Here is a 24,090-nt window from a genome sequence, read left to right as displayed (position 1 = left end):
TCACAAGACAAGTCAAGTTGGACAAACCACTTGAAAATAGTTTGCTTAGATTAGACCTGTTCAGGCCTGAGGCTGCACGAGATGATACCCAAGAAGGATTGTTTTTTTTTCTTAGGGCTTCTGAATGTGCTTCATACAGAAGTACTTGTTGGGGATTCTGACACTCTAGGTTGAAGCAGTGAGTACATCATCAACAAAATTTAGAGTACCTGCCAGTTGTGCTCCAAGCTCTGCACTGGGCACTTGCAGAACATACGATATATGTATATATATAAAATATATATATATATATATATATGTATATATATATTTAGTGGCACTTACTATGTGGCAGGAACTATACTAAGCACTGGGGTAAATACAAGATAATCAGGTTGGACGTAGTCACTGCCCCACAAGGGGCTCACAGTCTCAATGCCCATTTTACAGATAGGGGAACTGAGGCCCAGAGAAGTGAAGTGACTTGCCCAAGGTCAAACAGCAGGCATGCAGCAGAGCTGGGGTTAGAACCCAAGTCCTTCTGACTCCCAGGTCTGTGCTTTATCCATTAGGCTACGCTGCTTCTCCAAGTTCCTGCCCCCGAGAGTTTTACAATCTAATGAGGAAGCAACGTGGCTTAGTGGCAAGAGCACGAGCTTGGGAGTCAGAGAATGTCGGTTCTAATCTTGGCTCCGCCAATTGTCTGCTGTCTGACCTTGGGCAAGCCACTTAACTTCTCTGAGCCTTAGTTACCTCATTTTTAAAATGAGATTGACTATAAGCCCCATGTGGGACAACCTGATTACCTTGTATCTACCCCAGTGCTTAGAGCAGTGTTTGGCACATAGTAACCATAATATATATTGGCCAAGTGGACAGGTAGAAGAGCTAAATATTAGATACAAATGATAGAAAGCACACAGAAAAAACTACTACTCAAAAGTGCAGTGATGTGATGACATAATCAAGAAGGTGGAGAAGGTGATTTTTTGTAGAAGAGCTTCGAAGGAGAACGGGATAGTTTAGTGGAGGTCAGTGGGGAGGAAATCCCATATAGACCTCTCTCATCTTGCCTATTCTGTCTGGGAAACAGGATGGCTTCATTTTCCATCAAGGCATTTACACTCAAATGGTAAATTCAGACTCTTCTGAATTGAGAGATTGTCACCATTTAAGTTGAATAAAGTTGCTCCAGCCTACTTCGAAGGTGTGTAGTTTCACCACCACTCAGAACATTACTTACTTGTAGAGTTGTGGTATTTGTTACTGTTATGTGACGTTAGGAGAAAACTGTTTCATATTTAAATTCGTGAGTCAAAAATGTATATAAATCAAAACTAAGTTCCTTCCCCTTCCTGGTCCAGGAGTGCACTGAAAATAAATAGTACTTGTCAAGAGGAGCTTGGATGGTTAGAATCTGGATTTTCTCTTCTTTCCTGAGGGCAGTGATTTTTCTCCTTTCAAAAAATGAAGGTGGAAAAATCTCTCAAGATTCCAGACCAAAGGCAAGCTGCAAGATCCGGACAATATTGAATGTTTTTGTTTCAGATATGCCTAACACCTTTTTTCTTGGAACCAAATTAGAGGCCTTGGACGGACAGACCTTTCTAGGTCCGGGTATCTTCTGCCTGGGAAAGTGTTGTTAAGAAGAAGCATTAAAAAGCCCAACAAAAATTCCCTTAGTTGCCACTTCGGGCTAATTTTTACTTCAGTTCATAGAAAAAGTGTTTATGAATTCTATTGAGCCAGTCATAAAATGAGCAAAGTAAGTGACATTGTTTCTTAAAAAAAAAACAACTTCAGTTATGCTATTTGAGCTTTAAATACATAATTGTAGAAATTGCATATAACCAAAGTTGCCTTAGCAGTGTAAACCTTTCATTAGACTCATGTAGGTCACTGAATTTCAACTTTTTTAAAACAGATTAGATGATAACACCTCTTTGATAAAGAAATACTTCAGGGTCTTAATAGGGTATTCTAAAAACAATCGCTTTTCACATTTATTCCTAGGAGCATTTAATGTGGATAGCATCTATTCCTTCAAACTTTTCCATTCATTCTTTCCTACACGATGTTTTTAATGTGCATTGTAGGTGCGTCCGCCAAGACCTCATGTGGTTAAGAGACCGAAGAGCAACATCACCATGGAAGGTCGAAGGACCTCTGTTTCCAGCCCCGAGCAGTGAGTATCTCCGTGTTAAATTCTTCTCTGTCCAGATGAACACAAGGACTAATGCTTTGTTCCAAAGAAGCCTGCCATCCACATCCTTTGAAAGGCTTTTCTGGGGAGTCCTGGGGTGTGCATTTCATAAAGAGGTCATTCCAGGAACAGGGGTTCACCTCAGAGGTCTGCTTCTGTTGATTCGAATTGTCATCCCAGCAGGAGCCCTGTAGAGAGCCTCAGTGGAGGCTGGAAGTATAGAGCACCTGGCCTGCAGCTTGTGAGTTATGACTAAAAGGACATTAAATCGGGTCTCAGAGGAGGGTTCTGGGTTATTTCCTACACCAGGCTCCCTGGCATGTTGGGACAGGGCCGTAACCAAGCCTCGGTCTGGGTACTGAAGCCAAGTTGAAATGAACAAAGTAGAACAACAGACTTCCTCAGTTTGAAAATCCTCATGCTTTTCTTTGTAATCCTGGACCCAAAACAGATATTTAGAAGTGATTTTTGCCCTGCTGGGATGTCCCAGTTTATTTGCAGACCCACTTCCTGGATTGGTGCCAGGCAGATTGTCACAATTAGCAGTATTGCTCTTAAACAAATGTAATCATTTTGAACTACGATTGGTGAAGTGGGACAATTGAAAATTAAGATCAAGAAGCTTGTTGTGGGCAGGGAATGTGTCTACCAACCCGGTTGTGTTGTAATAACCCAAGTGTTTAGTACAGTGCTCTGCATCCCGTAAGCACTCAATAAATACCATTGATTATGATGATGTTGATGATGATGATCAATGCTGGAAGTAAGGGAGAATGGACCAAAATGTGGCTCGGGGATAAGGAAGGAAAAAGCCGCAAATGGCCTTTTCACCTGGTGAGAAGGGTGCTCCCAGGGGAGGAAGTGACTGCAGAGCCCATCCCTGTCCCCAGAAACTGCTGTCTCTTGGACTCCTGAGGATGGAGGTGGAAACTGGGCCCCAGGTGGGAGCCTGTGGGTTGGGGAGTAACAGTGAACTCAGAAAGACATGAGGAAAGAGCACCGTATGTACGGGGGAGGTGAGACCCAAGGCAGTGCCACTAGAAGTGCCGTGACACCTCCTTGCCTCCCCATCCATTCCTTGACCCCACTTCAGGCTTTGTTTCCAGGCTGAAAGAGGCTGTGATGGCTATCACTAGCTTCCTCCCTCCTCCTCCTCCTCCTCCTCCTCCTCCTCCTCCTCCTCCTTCCATCTCCCCTCCTTGCTGCTGCCATCTCTGCAGCCACCACCCTGAAGCACTCAGGGGCGGAGCCAGGGGGTGTTCCCTGGACGCCAGCCCAGAGACCTTGGGCCTGAGCGGGAGGGTCCGCCCTACTGCTACGGCCCTTGCTCAACCCGAACTGCAGCCCCGTGCTCTTACAGGGCTTGGGGTAAAACTACTCCAAGTGTGGGTGGGGTGAGGATGAACAGGCTGGGCCCTGCCCTCTGACGTAGCCCACGACATCATCACATTATGCTGTGTGCCTGGTGCAATGTGTATGACATCATGGGTGATCTGGGAATAATTTTGTTTTCATTGTCAGTAGTGATTGGGATTATTGATCTGCAGGGTATCACAGCTGAGAAGCCCTCGTTGGGTTGGCTCCAAAATAGAGGTTGGGTCTTTGGTCAACATATAGAGGGCCAACAGATATTAGGTGAGGAATGAGCCCATGGAACACAAACCGCCCCAAGAGGCCAGCACACTGTTTATCAAATCTTGGAGGCAATTGAAGTTCTGTCACCAAAAATGATACCCCTTTAGGAATGGAAGGTTCACATATCTGCCATTTATTTAGTTTATGCATAGATACGTAGATGTAAGTATCTAGGGAAGTGTTTTTGGCAAGACTGTAGGTGTGAAGACTCAAACCAGATAATGGTAAATTGTTTTAGGAAAACGTTTCCCAGAAAGCCATTCATTTTGGTGAAATGCTTGCTTAGGTTAAATTGCCCCCAAAAAAGTTTTTTCTGGAATTGGCTATTTGTTGAGCTTTCCCCAGACAGAATAGACTGGTGGAAATATTCAATTTATATTTTCAGTCCAAAATAACTGGGCCACTTTTTAAAAGTGAGTTGTGATTGTTGTGCTCCTTTAGTGATGGAACATGATTGCCCTCTTGTGGAACACATTGCACGAGTCCTGGGTCTTAGAATGCACTGAGAATTGCACTTTACCAGAATTCAACTATTCCCATAAAGGAACTTATTTGGTAAATGATGTCATCTGCATGCAGGTATTTGACCTGTTCTAAGTCCAGATTAATCTAATAGTTTTGCAATTGACAAGCAGTAGTTCAGCTGGCCAAAGTGAGTGTTTTGAAGAACAGAATTCCAGATTTTTAGACATCTGTCTGGTAAGACCGGACTAGCTAATCACATTTCTTTACCTTTTTTCCTTTCTCAAATAAATCAAGAACTGAAAGATGACCCTTTTGTGAACAGCAGGGAGTCAGTGACTGGTAACTCCAATATTTTAAAGTAACAGGCACTCTAGCACAGAGTCATTCATGCATGATTCTGTTTTTCTGTTTTTGTTGTGTTTTTTTAATCTAGCAACATTCTGTTTGCTTCCTCCCCAACAGGGATGGCCCAGAACCCTCATTTGAAATTCCTGACCAATTAAATATTTGGTATGAATTAAATGGGAGGGGACCTGGGTATGATTGAGTAGGATTGCTCAAGTGGCCAGGGTGGCAAACCAGAAGACTGGTTTTATGCAGTCATAAATCAAAATGCTGTTTGACCATAGGCAGAGGCTTCGAATCACATTTTGGCATTTCACTGTGAGGGGGATTTTTTTTTCTTTTCACATTTTAAACAACTCTTGGAGGGGAAAAAAACAAACCCAGTCTCCCCTAATGCCAATGACATTTTTAGTGCAACGCCAGTGTTTTCCCAAACCTCTTCCTGTTCTTGTCCTAGCCTCAGTGCTTCTCCAGATCTAAATGCCATGTCACAACAGCCGTTGGATGTGTTTTTCTCAACTGTCATCAGCTCCAGCTGGCAAGACCAACTTCTGATAACGCAGGAAGCATCCAGCGGAAAATATTTTAATGAAACAGACTCTTCATAAAATATTGTTCTTAAAAAAAAATCAATTTGCACTGGGAGAGCATTCATGACTAGTGACACTGTCAGGGCTTGCTGAGATCCACCTTTGCAAGAAGGTCCTTCCCTGGTCAGACTGTCTCATTGACTTTGTCTGTAACTCCTTTAAGAGTAAGGTAGGCATGGGAGAATGAGGAACACTTTGAAGTTCATGATGGTACAGCACTCCTGACTTCTCATCCCACTTCCTAGGCCCCAAAATGGCAAAGTAAGTCATGGGCAGTGAAACAGAGAGAAACAGCATGGCCTAATGGACAGACCACAGGCCTGAGAGTCAGAAGGACCTGGTTTCTACTCCTGACTCCGCCATTTGTCTACTGTGTGACTTCGGGAAAATCACTTAACTTCTCTGTGCCTCGGTTACCTCATCTGTAAAATGAGGATTAAGATTATGAGCCCTGTGTGGGACAAGAAGTGTGTCCAACCTGATTAGCTTGTATCTGCCCCAGTGCTTAGTACAGTGCCTGGCACATAGTAAATGCTTAACAAATATCATTTAAAAAAGAAGCTATTTAAGCAGAGTTTAGAAGGTGTGGTCTTCCTATATTCCCAGGATGTGTCTCCCTCCACTCCTGATGAAATTTTGGTTCCATTTCTTGTTTTAGAGCTGTTCTTTCAGCTGCTAGAAAAGCTGTTCCATTAAATCAGAAAACCAAAGTGCCTCAGTTGGCCTCAAAAGTACTCCGTGAATCATGGTCTCTCAAAGTACTGTTGTTTCCTTCTTAGACCGGTTGTGGGTTTTCAACATCCACAAAACCTGTCCATGGAGGCTTAGGCTCATACCTCCACTATGTATTGCTCTCTTCCCCTTTCTGTCTTCAGAGAATTACAGGCAGGGGGTCTCAGTTACCCTGATTTCAGTAAAGGGCCCAGGGCAGATCGTCATCATCAGTGATATTCACTGAGCACGTACTGTGTGCAAAGCACTGTACTAAGTGTTTGGGAGAGTACACTTCAGCAGAGTTGGTAGACACGTACACTGAAAGATCCATTATTCCCACTGCATAAAATATAAAAGACCTTAATTTTTGCCCAAGTGCAGTTTTCATAATACTGAACCCTGATCTGATGCTTTCTCTCAATCAAAGTGCATCCTTGTCTTTCCAATCATTCCTTACTAGCAACCTAAGAGCTCCCTGCAAGATCCTCTGAACATCACTGTTTCTTCATATTCTTTAGGGCCACTCCCCGATGATCCCCTGGTTGGTTAGGCATCTCCCACCCATTTAAGGCCACTAAAATGTAAGCTCCTTGTGGACAGGGAGTGTGTCTACTAACTCTGTTACATTGCACTCCCCCAAGTGCTCGGCACACAGTAAGCAGTCAATACCATTGATTGATTGATTTGGCTTTTCTCAAGGCCCTAAACCATCGGACCGATGATATCATTAACATTACGGACAGTGAGCTGATAGAAGCATTTATTAGAGCTGTTGAAGTGTCTGGGTTTGTTTGGCAGGCAGAGTTAATCCACCTATCGCCCTGGGAAACAAGTGGATGGCATTATCCTCAAGGAAACTAGGGCAGGTTGAGACATGTCAGAGGCAGAGCCCAGAACTAGACTGCAAAGAGCAGCTGGACTTTAAAAATCCCAGCTCCCTAGGTTAGACCCAGTCTTTCAGCTATTGATCATGTTCTTCCACTAAAGTCTGCCTCGGTCCTTTGTACTCTGAGGACCAACTTCCCCTCCAACAGCCTCCACCCCAAGGCTCCCTTGGCTTGTTGTGGACAGGGAACATGTCTGTTTATTGTTATATTGTGCTCTCCCAATCTCTTGGTATAGTGCTTTGCCCACAGTAAGCACCCAATAAGTACAAATGAATGAATTAGCTAAATCCCCAAGATATCCCCCTTGAGGGTGCAAGTCCAAGGAAGGGAGATTGCGAGCTCCGCTTCAGATGCTACTACCCCAGCCCTTTTTGAAGCCAGATGTTATCCCCCGACCTGTCGATACATTTTGGCTAGCCTGGCCCCACTGGGCCTCACCTCTGTAGCTCAGGAATCCTACTTCCAAGACTGCTGTTGGAATGCTCAGGCCACCCCCCACCCTCACCCGGGATCGGTGTTCTCATTCTAACCAGCAATGGAGGCTTCTCATTTGGGCTTATAGGTAGTAGCTTCTAAATGGCCTCAGGGACTGGACCTGTCCCTCGGGCGTACTTACGCTACAGTGTGGCTCCGACCATGCGAACGGTGGCATTGTTAATCCTTGTGCAGGAACATTTCAACGAGGGAGACAAGGGGCTTGACCCCTGTATCAATTATTTTTAAATGCATATCTAATGCCTTCCCCCTGGGCCCTCAGCTCTGCTCTGTGGAGGCATACTTAATTTTCTGTCTCTGCTTTAGATGTTCAATTAAGAGATACAAGATGGACTGGAGTTCCCCCTTTCCTCCAAAGGGCAAATCAGGAGGGCACACTCTTCAAAGAAAGGGCTCTCGCAGGATGGAAATACTGTTATGGATTGTAGAAGTCCCGTTTAGCCCTCGAATGGATGGTTGGAGTGACATATCTCTTCCTACTGTCTCGCTTCTGACTGGCACTGATTCGTCTCATTTTCAGGGAGGTCAGAGGGAGCTGACCATTCAGGGTGTTATCTTCCTTGAAGCCAAGGACTCACTCGATACAGTAAGTGTAGAAACACAATCCAAGGCTTCCCCTGGCAGGAGAAGGGGGCTGGTCTTCTTATAGTGTCTCCCAACTTCTTCAACGATCACCTTGTCGTTTATTGAGCCCCCTTATGTGCAGAGCCCTGCTTCAGAGCTCCACTCCAGCTCCCCTGGGAACACATCTCCCTTCCTATTTCCTTGAGTTCTCTGCCATCCAGTAGATCCATGAGAACTCTAGCATGATCATCCATGATCCCCAGCCCATCTTCCACAACTGACTTCTTTGAAGACCAGGCCTTCTCTAGAGGCACCTACCCTCTGCTGTAGATTTATCTGATCAGTGTTGAGCAAGAGGCCTGTGCTAAGAACAGGTTGAAATTATTTAACACACTGTTTCCTGGGAGGCAGAAGGCAGAAGAAGTCTCAGAGAGTGTCTGGCAGAAACTTGGGCTTCTCAGGAGTTTTTTTGGGGATTTTTTTTCCCATCCTTTCCTGTTCTTGATTTGCCTCCCAAGGGAGAAGCTGCCAAGTTCTCCAGCTGGTGGACAGGAGTGGGAGTAGAAAGTGGAGGTGACTCAGCCCCTCACCCATACCATCTCTCAGCATTCCTCTCCTCCTCTTCTGAAGTTGTTTTTTTTCCTGTTATACCATTCCCATCTCCACCCAATGCCTGCCTGTTTCAGTTCATCCCTCACTCTTATTCTCACCTTGTAATACAGATGCTCTCTGTGACACAGTGATATCTATCAGTCAATCAATGGTATTTATTGAGTGCTTACTATGTGCAGAGCAGTGTACTGAACTCTAGACTGTAACCTCGTTGTGGGCAGGGAATGTCTACTATATTATATTCTCCCAAGCGCTTAGCACAAATGCACTGTACACAGTAAGTGCTCAATAAATACGATTGATTGATTGCAATTGTGCTGGCTCTGAGAAACCACTTGGGTTCCTGACTGCAATGGGAGAGATTTCTTTTGGACCAAAGGTTCCACACCCAAGGGTGGAGTGGACACCTGGGGGCAAAAATGACAGCTGTCACCCTCATAATGTTTATTTTTTTCACCAATTAAAATTGGATTTTAATTGTTTTCAGCTTAATGGCCACCGCCACCTGGCAGGGAATTATCTTTCATACTGCCCACCAGGGAGAGCTTAGGTGTATGTGAATTTCCCTTTCGGCATATCTATTAAAAAGAGATAATGAGAGATAAAAACCAACAATGAGGCCTCCTCTAGGCACTCTAGCACAGCCCCCCTGGGGTAAACTGATGACTAAGGACAGGATTGTGACCAGGAAAACCCTATAGGCTGGATCACTCTGGAAGCTGCGTTGGACTTGCCAGGAAGCTGTTCCATATTAAGCACAATTTCTCAGTAGTGTCCTAGGTATTTACTTACATTTGGCTTTCAAGGGGAGATCTGAAATGATGTGTATGCAGGCACACATATGCATGGCATTGTCGTTTGTATTTGAAGATGGCACTCTGCACTGCCCACATCAATGCTGTTGTTTGAGTTGTGGCTACACCTGCCACAAAAGCAATAATAATAGTTGTGGTATTTGTTAAGTGCTTACTATGTGCCAAGCACTCTACTAAGCCCTGGGTGGATACAAATAAATCAGGTTGGACACCGTCCCTGTCCCGTTTGAGGCTCTCAGTCTTAATCCCCATTTTCCAGGTGAGGTAACTGAGGCCCAGAGAAGTGAAGTGACTTGCCCAAGGCCACACAACAGACAAATGGCGGAGCCGGCATAAGAGTTTATGACCTTCTGACTCCCAGGCCCGTGCTCTATCCACTACGTCATGCCACTTTGCCTGGCAGTGTGAAACAGGTCTCTGCATTTTAGTATGTGCTTAATAAATGTTATTGATTGATTACTTGGCCAACTGGGCTCAAAGCATATCCAAAGCCTTGGCTCAGGTCTCTGTTCAAGAAGAGTCCCTAATTCTTGGTTGTCACATACCAAATTGCACATGGCAAGAGAAAAGCATTATTTTAGAAACTTCCGCTTGGAGGAAAAAAGTCTCTTGATGGTGTGTGATAGGACTGAGGGTATATTCCCAACATCCAGTCCACCCTGCTGCAATCTGAAGCTCCATAATCCGAATTTAGCAAGGTGACCTAGAGCTACCTCAAAATTAGGCAATTTTAAAAGATAAGAGAGACATTGAGTGGGCTCTACACAAGAAGACTAGTTATCTGAATGATTTTGGTATTTTCCCACTCCTTATCCATTCCATTAACTAATGAGGCTAACCATTAGGAAATCACTTCCTTCAGCAATCTCTCCTGAAGCATCCTAAAAAGATTTTGTTTTTTGCTTTTTCCGTGTCATACCCACAGAAGTTACAGAATTGTACCAAATGGTCTGTTTTGAGGTAGTTGTGTTTGTGTGTGTGTGTGTGTGTGCATGTGTCCAAAATAACACTTCAACCCTTCTCAACTGGGCCTCAGGTAGCTCCAGGGAAAATAAGCTCTAAAATACAACAAAGAGCAACGATTCCCTAATCTGAGACCTAAAAGCAGTGTAGTGATCAAATTGGAGATCATGACCACTCTTCCCCCCAAGCCCTTTTAAATCGGACCTAGTGTCCCAGAACTTTCCCGGTATTTGGGGCCGGAAGAATCAGGCCCCCTGAAAGCTTGACCTGGGCTCACTGTGAAAACCCCAGGGCCCATGGCAGGTCTCTCTAAAAAAAAAAAAAGACTGACACATCTTGCTGAATAGCCTTCAGTAGTAGTAAATGGCCAATTGTGATGAAAGGTGGGACCATCTTTGTGCGCTCATGCTCTCTCTCTCTCTTTCTTTTTCTCTCTGTCTCTCTCTCTGTCTCTCTTCCTCTCTTACCCTCTCTCTCTCCCCCCTTTTCCCCCTGCCCCCCATTCTCTTGCTACAGGAGCTAGGATGTTTACTCCTGGAGTACAGTGACAGGCAATTTACTTCCCAGTTCCCGAGAGGATTTAGCTGTAGAAACAGTTTCCTCACCTTTCTCCTCACCTGCGCTGGCCACCTTCCATGGCTTTTGGAGAGGCAGGAAGTTAGAATGTATGAATAGAAGGTTACCCACCTAGTTAACAAGTCAAAAGGGTTTTGGCCTGGCCAAAGTCATTGTCATTTCAACAGCCTGCATGTAGCCTGGTTTTGTAAAAATGGTGTGGAGTTTCTCACCTCTAAACTGTAAGATCCTTGTGGGCAGGGAACGTGTCTACCAACTCTGTTGTATTATATTCTCCCATGTGCTTACCACAGTGCTCTGCACACAGTAAGTGCTCAATAAGCACCATTTTTAATGGTATTTGTTAAGAACTTACTATGTGCCAGGCACTGTACTATAAGTGCTGGGGTAGATACAAAATAATTGGGTTGGACAGAGTCCCTGACCCACATGGGGTTCACAATCTTAATCCCCATTTTACAGAGGAGGTAACTGAGGCACAGAGAAGTGAAGTGATTTGCTCACTGTCACTCAGCAGACTAGAATTGGAGCCAGGATTGTTGGCAGGAAATCTGATGACTGTTTTGTAGAATGAAAATAGCTTTTTACATCCTAACTGCCCTCATTACTCCAGAATTAGAGCTAAATCATCCTACTGGCTCAAAAGACAGAGAGTAGCCTCCGTAGATCACCGCATCCTGCAGTTTCCAGGGCCATGGTTCTAGAAACCTTATGCCAAAAATGGAACAGGAGTCTTCCAACTCAGTTATTACAAACATAAGGATTTGTTGCTGAAAAAGAACAAAGTCAGAATGCCTGACTGGAGAACAAGGTAAAGCAACCTGCCCCATTAACTGGCTTCACCTTCTAGCCTCAGCAGTAGCAGCAAAACAACCCAGGGTCAAGAGAACCCAAGCTAACAGGCCAAGAGGACTTGGGAAGAGCATCTTCATCCACAGAATTGACTGGGAACATACTGTGGACAGGGCACTGAATTCGGTCCTTGGAATCCTACACTAGAAGTAGTAGACATAGCGTAGCCTAGTGGAAAGAGCAGTGGCCTGAGAGTCAAAGAACATGGGTTCTAATCCCAGCTTCACCATTTGTCTGCTGTGTGGCCTCGGGTAAGTCACTTCCCTGTGCCTCACTTTCCTCATCTGTAAAATGGAGATTAAATGCTATTCCCTCTACTTATTGTGAGCCCCATGTGGGACAGGTACTGTGTCCAACCTGAATATCTTGTATATAACCCAGATTTACAACAGTGCTTGTCACATAGTAACTGCTTAACAAATATAGTATTAATTATTATTAGACACAGTCCCTTCCTCATGCTTGTACTAGAACATGCTACTTCAACGCGCTTGAGATTCTATAGGTGCTCTGATCATCAGATGGTCATGGACATTCTGCGTAGAAGCAGTATGGCCAGGTGGATAGAGCATGGCCCTGGGAGTCAAAAGGACCTAGGTTGGCTGCTTTGTGACCTTGAGCAAGTCACTTAACTTCTCTGTGCCTGTTACTTCATCTATAAAACGGGTATTAAGACTGAGCCCCAAGTGGGATGCAGACTGTGTCCAACCCAATTTGCTTGTATTCACTCCAGTGCTTAATACAGTGCCTGGCAAATTGTAAGCACTTAACAAATACCATCACAAACAAAGGACCTTCCCATGAGGGCATCTGGGAATCCAGATCAATTAGTGTCATTGGGTGGTGAAAATTGAATGAAGAGGAAGAGTAGACAGCTTTATCTTAAGGAAGTGGGAGTTCTTGAGAGCTCAATAAATATGATTAAATGAATTTGTCCCTGCTTCCCCAACCCTCTCCCACCTCTGGGGGAGATTTGCCAGATTGGCCCCATGAGGATTTGCTGAGGGAAGGACTAAGATTGGAAATAAGGGCCTCAAAATTCTCAGCCTGACCCATCTTGCTTTGGGTGAGGGTGAGATAAGAACAAGCAAAATAGATGAGCAGAGGTGTTTGAGCAAAAAGTGTGACAGGGAGGTGCTTTTGAGAGGCTTCATTCTCCTAGATGCTTGAGATGCACACCCCCTTGCCAGGAATAGCTGTGAACTTAATCAGGTGGCCAGACTTTTCTCTTGTCTAGGAAGCAAACCTTTTGGTCATCAGGTTGAGCTCAAGGTTGTGCTCCAGGAGCCTTGTCCCCAACCCAGACCACCAGAGCCTTCTAAGGACCAAATACATCATGTGCCATTCTGCACACCTGCTCAGCAGGAAGTATGTAATCGAAACTAGGTAAAGTAGATAATATATATACCCGTTAAAGATCCCACACCTAGGAACGAAATCACCCTTTAAAAAATGATTATAGAAACCCCTTCATTAATGCCCAAGACTCACTGCTCACTGATATTTTTTTTAATCTCAAGTATATTTAAGTGTCAATTAAATTTGAAATATCTACATTTGTCAGCATTTCATTTTTGGCCAGTGTGATGTGCCGCTGATTTGTCCATGCATCCTGACACATAAAAAACTCTCGAGACGCAGATCTTCCTCATTAAAAAATAAACCCGTGCGATCATACCGCTGCACAGAGCCATGGAGCGCATCCCCAGCTTTATGGCACTGTGTTTCTGACATGATATTTAAAAAGGAACAGCCACGGCTGTCACCACTGTCATATGCTAGTGCTAACCGAAGACATGTTAAACTAAACATTAGAAAGAGATCAGCAAGTCATCTGCATGGTAACTCAGCTAAGAGATTAGGTAGGCAGGAGCCGGTGCAGTCATGTGGAGATGATGAGGGTTGGAGATGTGATGGACAGCATCCTCTTTCTCCTGTAAGACTACAACATCACTTGCTGGGTAGCCGGGCTTGCTGTGACCTGCCTGTTCAGAGACAGCTCTTTGTGCGTGAAATCCGAGCAAGTGGTGGGTGGCAGACTGCAGGGTAGTAGCCAAGTTGGGTTAATGAGGGAAGAGGCACTTTAGGGGGATTCTTCTGCCTTAAGACAATAAAAAAAAAAAATTGGAACTTGAATGTTTCCAGTGGTTTAAGCCTTGACATTTGGCAAATACCTAGTAGTGTGTTTTGAGGAGGAATCAGGAGCAGCTTGAATTTCAGTCAGTTGATTTTGAAATCACACATTGTTGGGAAGAGTGTTGGAGACAGCCCAGCCCCTCTGTCTGAGATCTTTCAGATTTGGGGTTGGACCCCCTACGACAAAACAGCCGAGTGTAATAGTGTCCAACTCCGGTGCGGTTCTTAATTGGCCTTGCAGTTCTCCTCCTCTGCTTTGCCTTTCTGTTACTCAGAACCTGACTGAATAGAGGAGTTAAAGCATGGATTTAGCAAACCAGCTGGGACAACAGGGCCTGAGCTGCATGTGGATATGGGTTGCAGTATCTGACCACAGACATCCTCAGAGGTATTCTCCAGAGACCATCTTAGAAGTGCCTGGTTCAGGCTCAGGGATATCGATGGGATGTGAGTTTTTACCTTGGTCAGTGCTTTAGTTAGGCCTAACTTCAGGCCCCTCTAAGTGGAGCAGATTAGAAGTCTAGGATATTCCACATCATTATTTAATGAAATAAACCTTTCCCTGGAAGCAGAAAATCACTGCCAAGTGTTTGAGTTCTCCTGCAGTGTTAATTGAAACAATCACAAGTTTATGAAGTTAAGGCCCAGTTTGGTTCTTAAAGCTCTTTGCTTTTATGTGAATCCAAATTTTTCTGGCAAATCAGTTAAGTTTAGCGAATGAGCCAAGCTGCTATCAGTACGATCCAGCCAAAGCAGGCAGAGTAATGAGAGCTGGGAGGTTACCAGGTCAGCTCAGTGACCCAAAGTGGATTGGAAATCTGTGCTAGCCCCCATTCTTCATTCAGGTTGCTGCAGTAAAGATGACCATTTTTCTTACCTGCTTTCCCAAGCTACCCTCATATCGTCGGATCATTTTAGAGAGGGCCACAGAGAACAGGGTCTTGAACCAAGTCCTCACCCAGCAAGCTCCCTGCCAACATGGAACAGAGATGAATCGGTGCGCAGTGGCAGTGGTATGCAGTTGCTGCCCTCTGAGGTCAGGGTCCAGCTTCAAAGCAGTTTTAAGAAAAATAGGGCCACTTCAGTGTCACCTTTGACACCGCTCTGCCATTTACATCCTGCATGTTGAATGAGAAGCAGCCTGATCTAATGGAAAGAGCATGAGCCTGGAAGTCAGACGACTTGGGTTCTAATCCTGGCACTGCCACATGCTTGCTGTGTGACCTAGGGCAAGTCTCTCAACTTCTCTGTGCCTCAGTCACCTCATCTGTAAAATGGGGACTAAGACTTTGAGCCCTTTGTGGCCAAGGATTGTGTCCCACCTAATTATCTTGTATTCATTCATTCAATAGTATTTATTGAGCGCTTACTATGTGCAGAGCACTGTACTAAGCACTTGGGATGAACAAGTCGGCAACAGATAGAGACAGTCCCTGCCATTTGACGGGCTTACAGTCTAATCGGGGGAGACGGACAGACAAGAACAATGGCACTAAACAGCGTCAAGGGGAAGAACATCTCGTAAAAACAATGGCAACTAAATAGAATCAAGGCGATGTACAATTCATTAACAAAATAAATAGGGTAACGAAAATATATACAGTTGAGCAGACGAGTACAGTGCTGTGGGGATGGGAAGGGAGAGGTGGAGGAGCAGAGGGAAAAGGGGAAAATGAGGCTTTAGCTGCGGAGAGGTAAAGGGGGGATGGCAGAGGGAGTAGAGGGGGAAGAGGAGCTCAGTCTGGGAACGCCTCTTGGAGGAGGTGATTTTTAAGTAGGGTTTTGAAGAGGGAAAGAGAATCAGTTTGGCGGAGGTGAGGAGGGAGGGCATTCCAGGACCGCGGGAGGACGTGACCCAGGGGTCGACGGTGGGATAGGCGAGACCGAGGGACGGCGAGGAGGTGGGCGGCAGAGGAGCGGAGCGTGCGGGGTGGGCGGTAGAAAGAGAGAAGGGAGGAGAGGTAGGAAGGGGCAAGGTGATGGAGAGCCTTGAAGCCTAGAGTGAGGAGTTTTTGTTTGGAACGGAGGTCGATAGGCAACCACTGGAGTTGTTTAAGAAGGGGAGTGACATGCCCAGATCGTTTCTGCAGGAAGATGAGCCGGGCAGCGGAGTGAAGAATAGACCGGAGCGGGGCGAGAGAGGAGGAAGGGAGGTCAGAGAGAAGGCTGACACAGTAGTCTAGCTGGGATATAACGAGAGCCCGTAATAGTAAGGTAGCCGTTTGGGTGGAGAGGAAAGGGCGGATCTTGGCGATATTGTAGAGGTGAAACCGGCAGGTCTTGGTAACGGATAGGATGTGTGGGGTGAACGAGAGGGACGAGTCAAGGATGACACCGAGATTGTGGGCCTGCGGGACGGGAAGGATGGTCGTGCCATCCACGGTGATAGAGAAGTCTGGGAGAGGACCGGGTTTGGGAGGGAAGATGAGGAGCTCAGTCTTGCTTATGTTGAGTTTTAGGTGGCGGGCTGACATCCAGGTGGAGACGTCCCGGAGGCAGGAGGAGATGCGAGCCTGAAGGGAGGGGGAGAGGACAGGGGCGGAGATGTAGATCTGCGTGTCATCTGCGTAGAGATGGTAGTCAAAGCCGTGAGAGCGAATGAGTTCACCGAGGGAGTGAGTGTAAATGGAGAACAGAAGAGGGCCAAGAACTGACCCTTGAGGAACTCCGACAGTTAAAGGATGGGAGGGGGAGGAGGCTCCAGCGAAGGAGACCGAGAATGATCGGCCAGAGAGGTAAGAGGAGAACCAGGAGAGGACAGAGTCCGTGAAGCCGAGGTGAGATAAGGTATGGAGGAGGAGGGGATGGTCGACAGTGTCAAAGGCAGCAGAGAGGTCAAGGAGGATTAGAATGGAGTAGGAGCCATTGGATTTGACAAGAAGGAGGTCACGGGTGACCTTAGAGAGAGCAGTCTCGGTAGAGTGGAGGGGACGGAAGCCAGATCGGAGGGGGTCTAGGAGAGAATGGGAGTTAAGGAATTCTAGGCATCGATTGTAGACGACTCGTTCTAGGATTTTGGAAAGGAAGGGTAGTAGGGAGATAGGACGATAACTGGAGGGGGAAGTGGGGTCAAGAGCGGGTTTTTTTAGGATGGGGGAGACGTGGGCATGTTTGAAGGCAGAGGGGAAGGAGCCCTTGGAGATTGAGTGGTTAAAAATAGAAGTTAAGGAAGGTAGGAGGGCAGGGGCGATGGTTTTAAGAAGGTGAGAGGGAATGGGGTCCGAGGCGCAGGTGGAGGGGGTGGCACTTGCGAGGAGGGAGGAGATCTCCTCTGAGGATACTGCAGGGAAGGATGGGAAAGTAGGGGAGGGGGTTGTTGGGGGGGAGGGGAGAGGCGGAGGGGTGACTTTGGGGAGCTCAGACCTGATCGTGTTGATTTTCGTGAGGAAATAGGTGGCCAGATCATTGGGGGTGAGAGATGGGGGAGGGGGAGGAACAGGGGGCCTAAGGAGAGAGTTAAAGGTCCGGAACAATCGGTGGGGGTGACGGGCATGGGTGTCGATGAGGGAGGAGAAGAAGCTTTGCCTGGCGGAGGAGAGGGCAGAGTTAAGGCAGGAAAGGATCAATTTGAAGTGTGTGAGGTCGGCTTGGTGCTTGGACTTTCGCCAGCGGCGCTCAGCAGCTCGAGCATAGGAGCGTAGGAGGCGGACGGAGGAGGTGATCCAGGGCTGTGGGTTAGTGGAGCGAGAGCGGCGGAGGGAAAGGGGGGCGAGAGAATCGAGATGAGTAGAGAGGGTGGAGTTGAGAGCGGAGACCTGATCGTCGAGAGTGGGAAGAGAGGACAGGGCGGCAAGGTGAGGAGAGATGCTATTGGAAAGACGGATGGGATCGAGAGAGCGGAGGTCTCTGTGGGGCAGTAGCGAAGATTTGCAGGGGGAGGGAGTGTGAGAGATGAGGCAGGTGAGAAGGTTATGGTCAGAGAGAGGGATTTCAGAGTCGGTGAGGGAGGAGATAGTGCAGCGGTAGGAGATGACGAGATCGAGGGTGTGACCGAGTCGGTGAGTGGGCGCGGTATGGTGGAGGAGGAGGTCGGCAGAGTCGAGGAGGGATAGCAGGCGGGCGGCAGAGGAGTCGTCGGGTACATCCGTATGGATGTTGAAGTCTCCGAGGATCAGAGTGGGCAGAGATAAGGAGAGAAGGAAGGTGAGAAAGGGGTCAAGGTGGTTGAAGAAGTCGGAGGTGGGACCGGGAGGGCGGTAGATGACGGCGACAAGTAACTCGAGTGGGTGGTAGAGGCGAATGATATGGGCTTCGAAGGAGGGAAAGGAGAGGGAGGGGGGAGGAGGGATAGTGCGGAAGCGGCAACGGGGCGAGACGAGGAAGCCGACGCCTCCTCCCTTACCGGTGAGTCTGGGGGAGTGGGAGAAGGAGAGGCCTCCGCTGGAGAGAGCGGCGGCGGAGACCGTGTCTTCGGGACAGAGCCATGTTTCCGAAAGGGCGAGGAGGAGGAGAGAGGAGGAGAGAGCGGGAGAGGAAAAGGTCATGGATGAAAGGTAGCTTGCCTGTAATAGAGCGGGGGTTCCAGAGGCCACACTTGAAAGTAGCTGTGGGTGCAAGGGGGGGAAGGGGGGACGGGTGGGGGGGAGGGGAGGGTTTGGATGGGAAGGAGGTGGCGGGGCCCTGGACGGGGAGAGGGGGATGAGGGGTGGCGGTGGGACAAGAGGACTGCGATGGGGCATGGGTGGGGAAGAGAGAAGGGGGGAGGGGGTGAAGAGGGGGTTTGGTGGGGGGAAGAGTAGGGGGAGGGGGAAGAGGGGTAGCGCTGGTAAAGTGGGGTTCTAGGGCGGGGGGGGGAGGAGACAGAGGAGAGAGCGGGAAAGAGCTGAGCGAGAGAGGGGAAGGGGAAGGGGAAGGGGAGGATAGGAAGGGGCGGGAGGGGGGAGGGGGGGAGGAGGGACATGGCGAGGCCAGAGAGGTGGGTGGCAGCACTGACAACAATAAACAGTAATAAACGAAATCGGTAATATAGCAACATGATACAGTATGATACAATACAGTAGTGCTAATATAGCAACATGATACAGTATGATACAATATAGTCGTGTTAATAAAAGGGGGCGATGATCAGGGTCGGGGGTAGACTCGATTAAGGGGCGACTTGATCAAATTCAAAGTCTGACGACAATAAACAATGACAAGCGAGATCGCTAATATAGCAACATGCTACAGTAAGGCACACTACAATAGTGTTAATAAGAAGGCGATGACCAGGGTCGGGGGACGAGCCGACCCTACCCAATCAGACTCAAAGTCAAGCGACCAGCGGCTGAGAGAGTCCCAGAGCTCATGACCAAATAACCCTGTGCCGGCGGGGGGGGCCCTGAGGTTGTCCGGGGTGGGTGGCGGCCGTGGGCGGCGGCTAAGGTAGGTAACATGGTGAGAACAAGCACGTCGTCGCCCGGGGCGGGGGCGGGAGAGATGAATCACCTCAAGAGGGAAGAGGGAGTGAGGCCTTCCCAAAATGGCCACCTCAGGCAGAGTAGGGGCTTCCCAAAATGGCCGCCTCGGGCGGAGTGGGGGAGCGGTTGGGGAGCACAATGTCCCCGGGCCCGAGCAGGGGGACACAATGTTCCCCGAGGACACAATGTCCTTGGGGCCGAGAAGGGGAGCACAATGTCCCCAGGATCGAGAAGGGGAGCGCAATGTTCCCGGGCCCGAGCGGCGGGGGGGCGGGTGGACTGGAAGCTGGTGGCTGGGGGTCTGTGGGGGCGAAGATCCGTAGTGTCGGAGTTCCCGAGCGGGGGTGCGGAGGTCCAGGTTGCGAAAGGCGGGCGCGGGTCCGGACGGTCCGAGGTTCAGCTCCCCGGTGGAGGGGGAGGAAGCGCAGATGAGTCAGCGAGCGGTAGGCGAAGGGGGGCTTGTCGGGAATCGGGGCCGGGTGGGCCGAGGCTGCGCCTCAGGGGAGCAGAGATCCCAAGCCCACGAAGTAATGGCTCCAAGGGTCCGGGCGATGACAAGGCTCAGCTTCCCGGGAGAGGGAGGGTGGTCTCGGCGTGGATGAGTCGGCGGTTGGCGGCCAAAAAGCCGCTAAAGTCGGCGGTCAGTGGCCAAAAGGCTGCTAAAGAGCTAGGCTGGAAACGGGGGGGCAGGCAGCCCAAGGAACCACCGCCTGGGAGGAGAGCTCCCGAGTCCATGTGGTGGTCGATTCAGCCCCAGGGGAGCAGAGATCCCGGGCCCACGAGGTAATGGCTCCAAGGGTCCGGGCGATGACAAGGCTCAGCTTCCCGGGAGAGGGGGGTGGTCTCGGCGTGGATGAGTCGGCGGTCGGCGGTCGGCGGCCAATAAGCCGCTAAAGTCGGCGGTCGGTGGCCAAAAGGCTGCTAGAGAGCTAGGCTGGAAACGGGGGGCAGGCAGCCCAAGGAACCACCGCCTGGGAGGAGAGCTCCAGAGTCCATGTGGTGGTCGATTCGGCTGGGAAGAGGGGGCCCGGTGGTCTTAGACTTACCCCCAGGGGAGCAGAGATCCCGGGCCCACGTGGTAATGGCTCCAAGGCTCCGGGCGATGACAAGGCTCAGCTTCCTGGGAGGGGGGGTGGTCTCGGCGTGGATGAGTCGGCAGTCGGCGGCCAAAAAGCCGATAAAGTCGGCGGTCGGTGGCCAAAAGGCTGCTAAAGAGCTAGGCTGGAAACGGGGGGCAGGCAGCCCAAGGAATAGACTCCAACGCTTAGTACGGTGCCTGGCCCATGATAAGAGCCTATCACGTACCATAAAACAAAATAAAAAGTTCTGCCAGGTCTTCCTCTCCAAAATTTCACCCCCCTACCCCTTCCTCTCCAGCATCTCCCCTCTTCCCATTGTATCCTACATACAGCTGCTCAGATCATCTTTTTCAACCCCCTTTTAGCACACAAAACTCCCCCCTGCAAAAACCTCTCGTTTCTTCTCTCATGAAACAAAACTCCTAAACATTGACTTAAAGGCTCCCACCTACCTATCAGCTGTCTCCCACCTACCTATCCGCTGTCATCTCCCGCTGCTCCCAGCTCACACTTTTCATTCCTCCCAAACTCACCTGCTATGGTACCGTGACTCTGACCAATTGCTTTTGCCCTTCCCACTGTTTTAAATTCCCGTGTATTGGGCTAGAAACCTGTGGATGGACCGCCGGTGTCCAGCCCTCTAGCTTGGGGTTCATTTGGGAATATTTACAGATGCTAAAGAGAGGTAGAATTCAGCCTGTGGAGTCAAAAAAAACGTTCAGGAATTGGCTGTGTAAAGCAGATACTTTGTGTTGAGGCATCTCGGGCTGACCTGCCAAACCCTACCTCTGAGTCTCTGAGTTTGACCTAGAGAGACCCCTTCCAGTCCACAGCAGAGGTGCAGCCACACTGGTCTGTGGGTGCCCCCCGCCACCTCCCACTGGGTCCCCCACCCCCTAGGGGAAGAGGTAATAATGATGGTATTTGTTAAGCGCTTACTATGTGCCGGGCAATATACTAAGCACTGGGGTGGATACAAGCAGATCGAGTTGGACTCGGACCCTGTCTCATGTGGAGCTCACAGTCTCAATCCCCATTTTACAAATGAAGTAACTGAAGCACAGAGAAGTGAAATGACTTGCCCAGGGTCACACAGCGGACAAGTGGGGAGCTGGAATTAGAACCCATGACCTTCTGACTCCCAGGCCCATATTGTACCCCTACACCATGCTGCTTATCAAGGGGATGAGGGGTAGCAGGGCTAACCATTGCCTTCTATCCTTCATGTATTAATAAGGAAGTCTTCAGAAAGCAGAGAGTAAAGAGTCAGTCCCCCGACCCCCTTATTAAAATCCTGTTCCTAATCAGGAAGTAGAATCTCAGAATCACTGTTCTTACCTTTCCGAGGATCCTGTCTCCTCCATCTTGTGATCTCCTGCTAGATCCTAACACTTGGATTGACTTACTCTATTGAGTCTGGTTCGGCCACAGGGCAGGGTCTAATTCATTGACTCCAGATGTGTATTTTATAGGTGACAGGCCCTTGTTTGGGTTTATAAGCAGTGTGCTTGTTGGTAGATGTATTTTTTATAATAATCAATATTTAATCCCCATATGTCACAGATGAGAAAGACTCCATGAAGAGACTTCTGAGAGGGAACTCGAAAGGGTCATCAGCACCAGCCAAAAAAGGTCCCTTTCCTTGTTCAGTTTACTGTTGCAGTGGGTCTCTTATACAGAAACAGCCTTTAGTAAAGACTCACTGATCCCTTCACTAAGGTTCTGTTGACATGACTAATCCCCCTTCCTGAAGTCCAGCCCTCCCTGCTGCCCCCCCAGATAAGAGCACTTACCAGGTATATCTGCCACAGATTTGGCCTGGAAGGAGATCTGACCACTGCTAAGTTCCCAGAGCCCTGAGCACAGGCTCTTAAGTTATCTTGGCTTCTTCACCTGTGTTGCCCATCCTCTTAGGGAAGTGAGGGATAATAGAACATCCCACAATCCAACCTGCTGACGAATCCCACCCTGTTTTGGTTTTCCTCTCAGGCAACCAGGGTGATAGAGAACCTGCTGTTTACTTTTCCTACCTGCCGGGAGCTTTGACCTTGACCCTCCTCTCCCTCTATAACTTCATTTTCTGTTTTCTCTCCCTCTTTCTCTCAGCCTGGTAAAGCCCTTGCGACACTATACAGTCTTCCTCTCTGAAGACTCCTCCGACGATGAATATCAGCAGGAAGAGGATCCTGTGTCTGGCTTCTCTGAAAACTTTTTCTTCTCCGCTCCCTTTGAATGGTCTATGCTTCTTCAGTCTCATTCATTTAAGTCTCGGGCCAGGCTTGCTGCACCAGCACTGGCTGATTAGTTTGGAAAGCGTAGAGCATGTGACGAGTCCACCGAATCCACCGGGGCTCTGCAGCCTTAGCTGTTCTGTTGCTAGTGACGACGTCTGTCTGGATGTGCTGGTGGCTTGCCAGGATGGCTCCCGTAGGAACTAAGGGTCTTTGGGGTGAATGTGCATGAGAATGTATCCCCAGCTCCCCCGATCCTCACACCTTTGGCTTTTCCCTCCTCTCCCTGGTCCTCCAGTTGAATCCCCGCCTCTCCTTCAGTCAGCAGTACCCCGTTCTTATCCCTTTCCGGCCCAAGGCCGAGTTCTGCCAGTGGCCATGCTGTGGCCCCTCCCTTTAGGCCCGTCCTTTCCCAGCATGTACTGTGCTGTGTTGTGCCCTGCCAGGCCTGCAATTCCGTCACCTGCCCTCCTTTGTGCCATGTGGTTGCTTGAGGTGGGAGTTGTTGTTGTAGCATGTGTGTAGCTTCTCTGTGTGAGGTTCCGAAGAGCAGTGTTGGCAATTAATTGTCCCTAGTGGTTTTCACCTCCTTCTGGTAGGCATCCTTTATGATGGGCTTATGAATACCAGCAGGGGCTTGCAGAAAGCCAGGGCCAGGCATTAAGGCCTCTGGACACGTTTTAATTGTGGGACTTGTTAGACATTTACTACATGTCAAGTACTGAGCCAGATTCTGGGGTAGATAAAAGATACTCAGGTTGGGATTATCCCTGTCCCTCATGGGGCTCACAGTCAAAGGGGGAGGGAAAACAGGTATTGAATCCCCATTTTACAGATGGAGAACTGAGGCACAGAAATATTAACTGATTTGCCCAAGGTCACACAGCCGTAAGTGGCAGAGTTGGGTTTAGATCCAGAGCCTCTGACTCCTAGGTGTGTCCTCTTTCTACTAAGCCATATGGCTTAACACGAAGGCTTTGATGGGTCACAGGGCATTGCCTGCTTTACTGCCTAAATCTGCTGTGCACAGTCCCAGCAAAAGAGGCTACTCAGTAGAAATCCTGGGGACAGCTGAAAGTGAACATCAGGTTGGCAATTATCACCCATACATGGGAGTATCCAGGAAATGTGGGGAAGGGATGGACTAGCAGTGTGGCCTAATGGAAAGAAATTGGAGTCAGGGGAATCTGTGTTCCAGTCAGCTCTGTCACTGGCTTACTGTGGGACCTTGGACAAGTCATTTAATATCCCTGTGCCTCAGTTTCTTCATCTATAAAATATCTTTGGAATAATAAAAACACAATGCCAATACAATATTATTCTACCAATACCAATATACAGATAAAGCCCTCTTCTGTGGATCCCTCTCCCTTCTGTGTCATCTATGCCCTTGGATCTGTGCCCTTTGGCCATTTGATATTCACTCCATCCTTAACCCCACACACTTCAGTATATACCTATAAATTATATAAATTATTTATAGTAATGTCTATTTCCCCCTCTAGACCGTAAGCTTATTGTAGGCAGGGAATATGTATGTCTACCAACTC

At 48.3% G+C, this 24,090-nt stretch overlaps 1 protein-coding gene across 2 annotated transcripts in view; it reads left to right on the top strand.

Annotated features, from left to right (window-relative positions):
• The window catches only part of DENND1A (DENN domain containing 1A), a 493,337-nt gene that overhangs the window by 461,793 nt on the left and 7,454 nt on the right, over positions 1 to 24,090 (top strand). Inside the window, exons 20-21 of one of the 2 annotated variants that reach the window (XM_029062894.2) lie at positions 2,076 to 2,164; positions 22,416 to 22,544. In XM_029062894.2, coding sequence (XP_028918727.1) covers positions 2,076 to 2,164; positions 22,416 to 22,544 — 218 coding nt within the window. The remainder of the gene's footprint in view (positions 1 to 2,075; positions 2,165 to 22,415; positions 22,545 to 24,090) is intronic. The other variant, XM_029062896.2, reaches the window with a different exon arrangement.

This window comes from Ornithorhynchus anatinus, chromosome 4 (assembly GCF_004115215.2).
Source record: "Ornithorhynchus anatinus isolate Pmale09 chromosome 4, mOrnAna1.pri.v4, whole genome shotgun sequence".
In the NCBI taxonomy this organism is placed as follows: Eukaryota; Metazoa; Chordata; class Mammalia; order Monotremata; family Ornithorhynchidae; genus Ornithorhynchus; species Ornithorhynchus anatinus.
The sequence above is the reverse complement of the archived record's forward strand: the minus strand, read 5'-3'. Positions and strand labels throughout refer to the sequence as shown.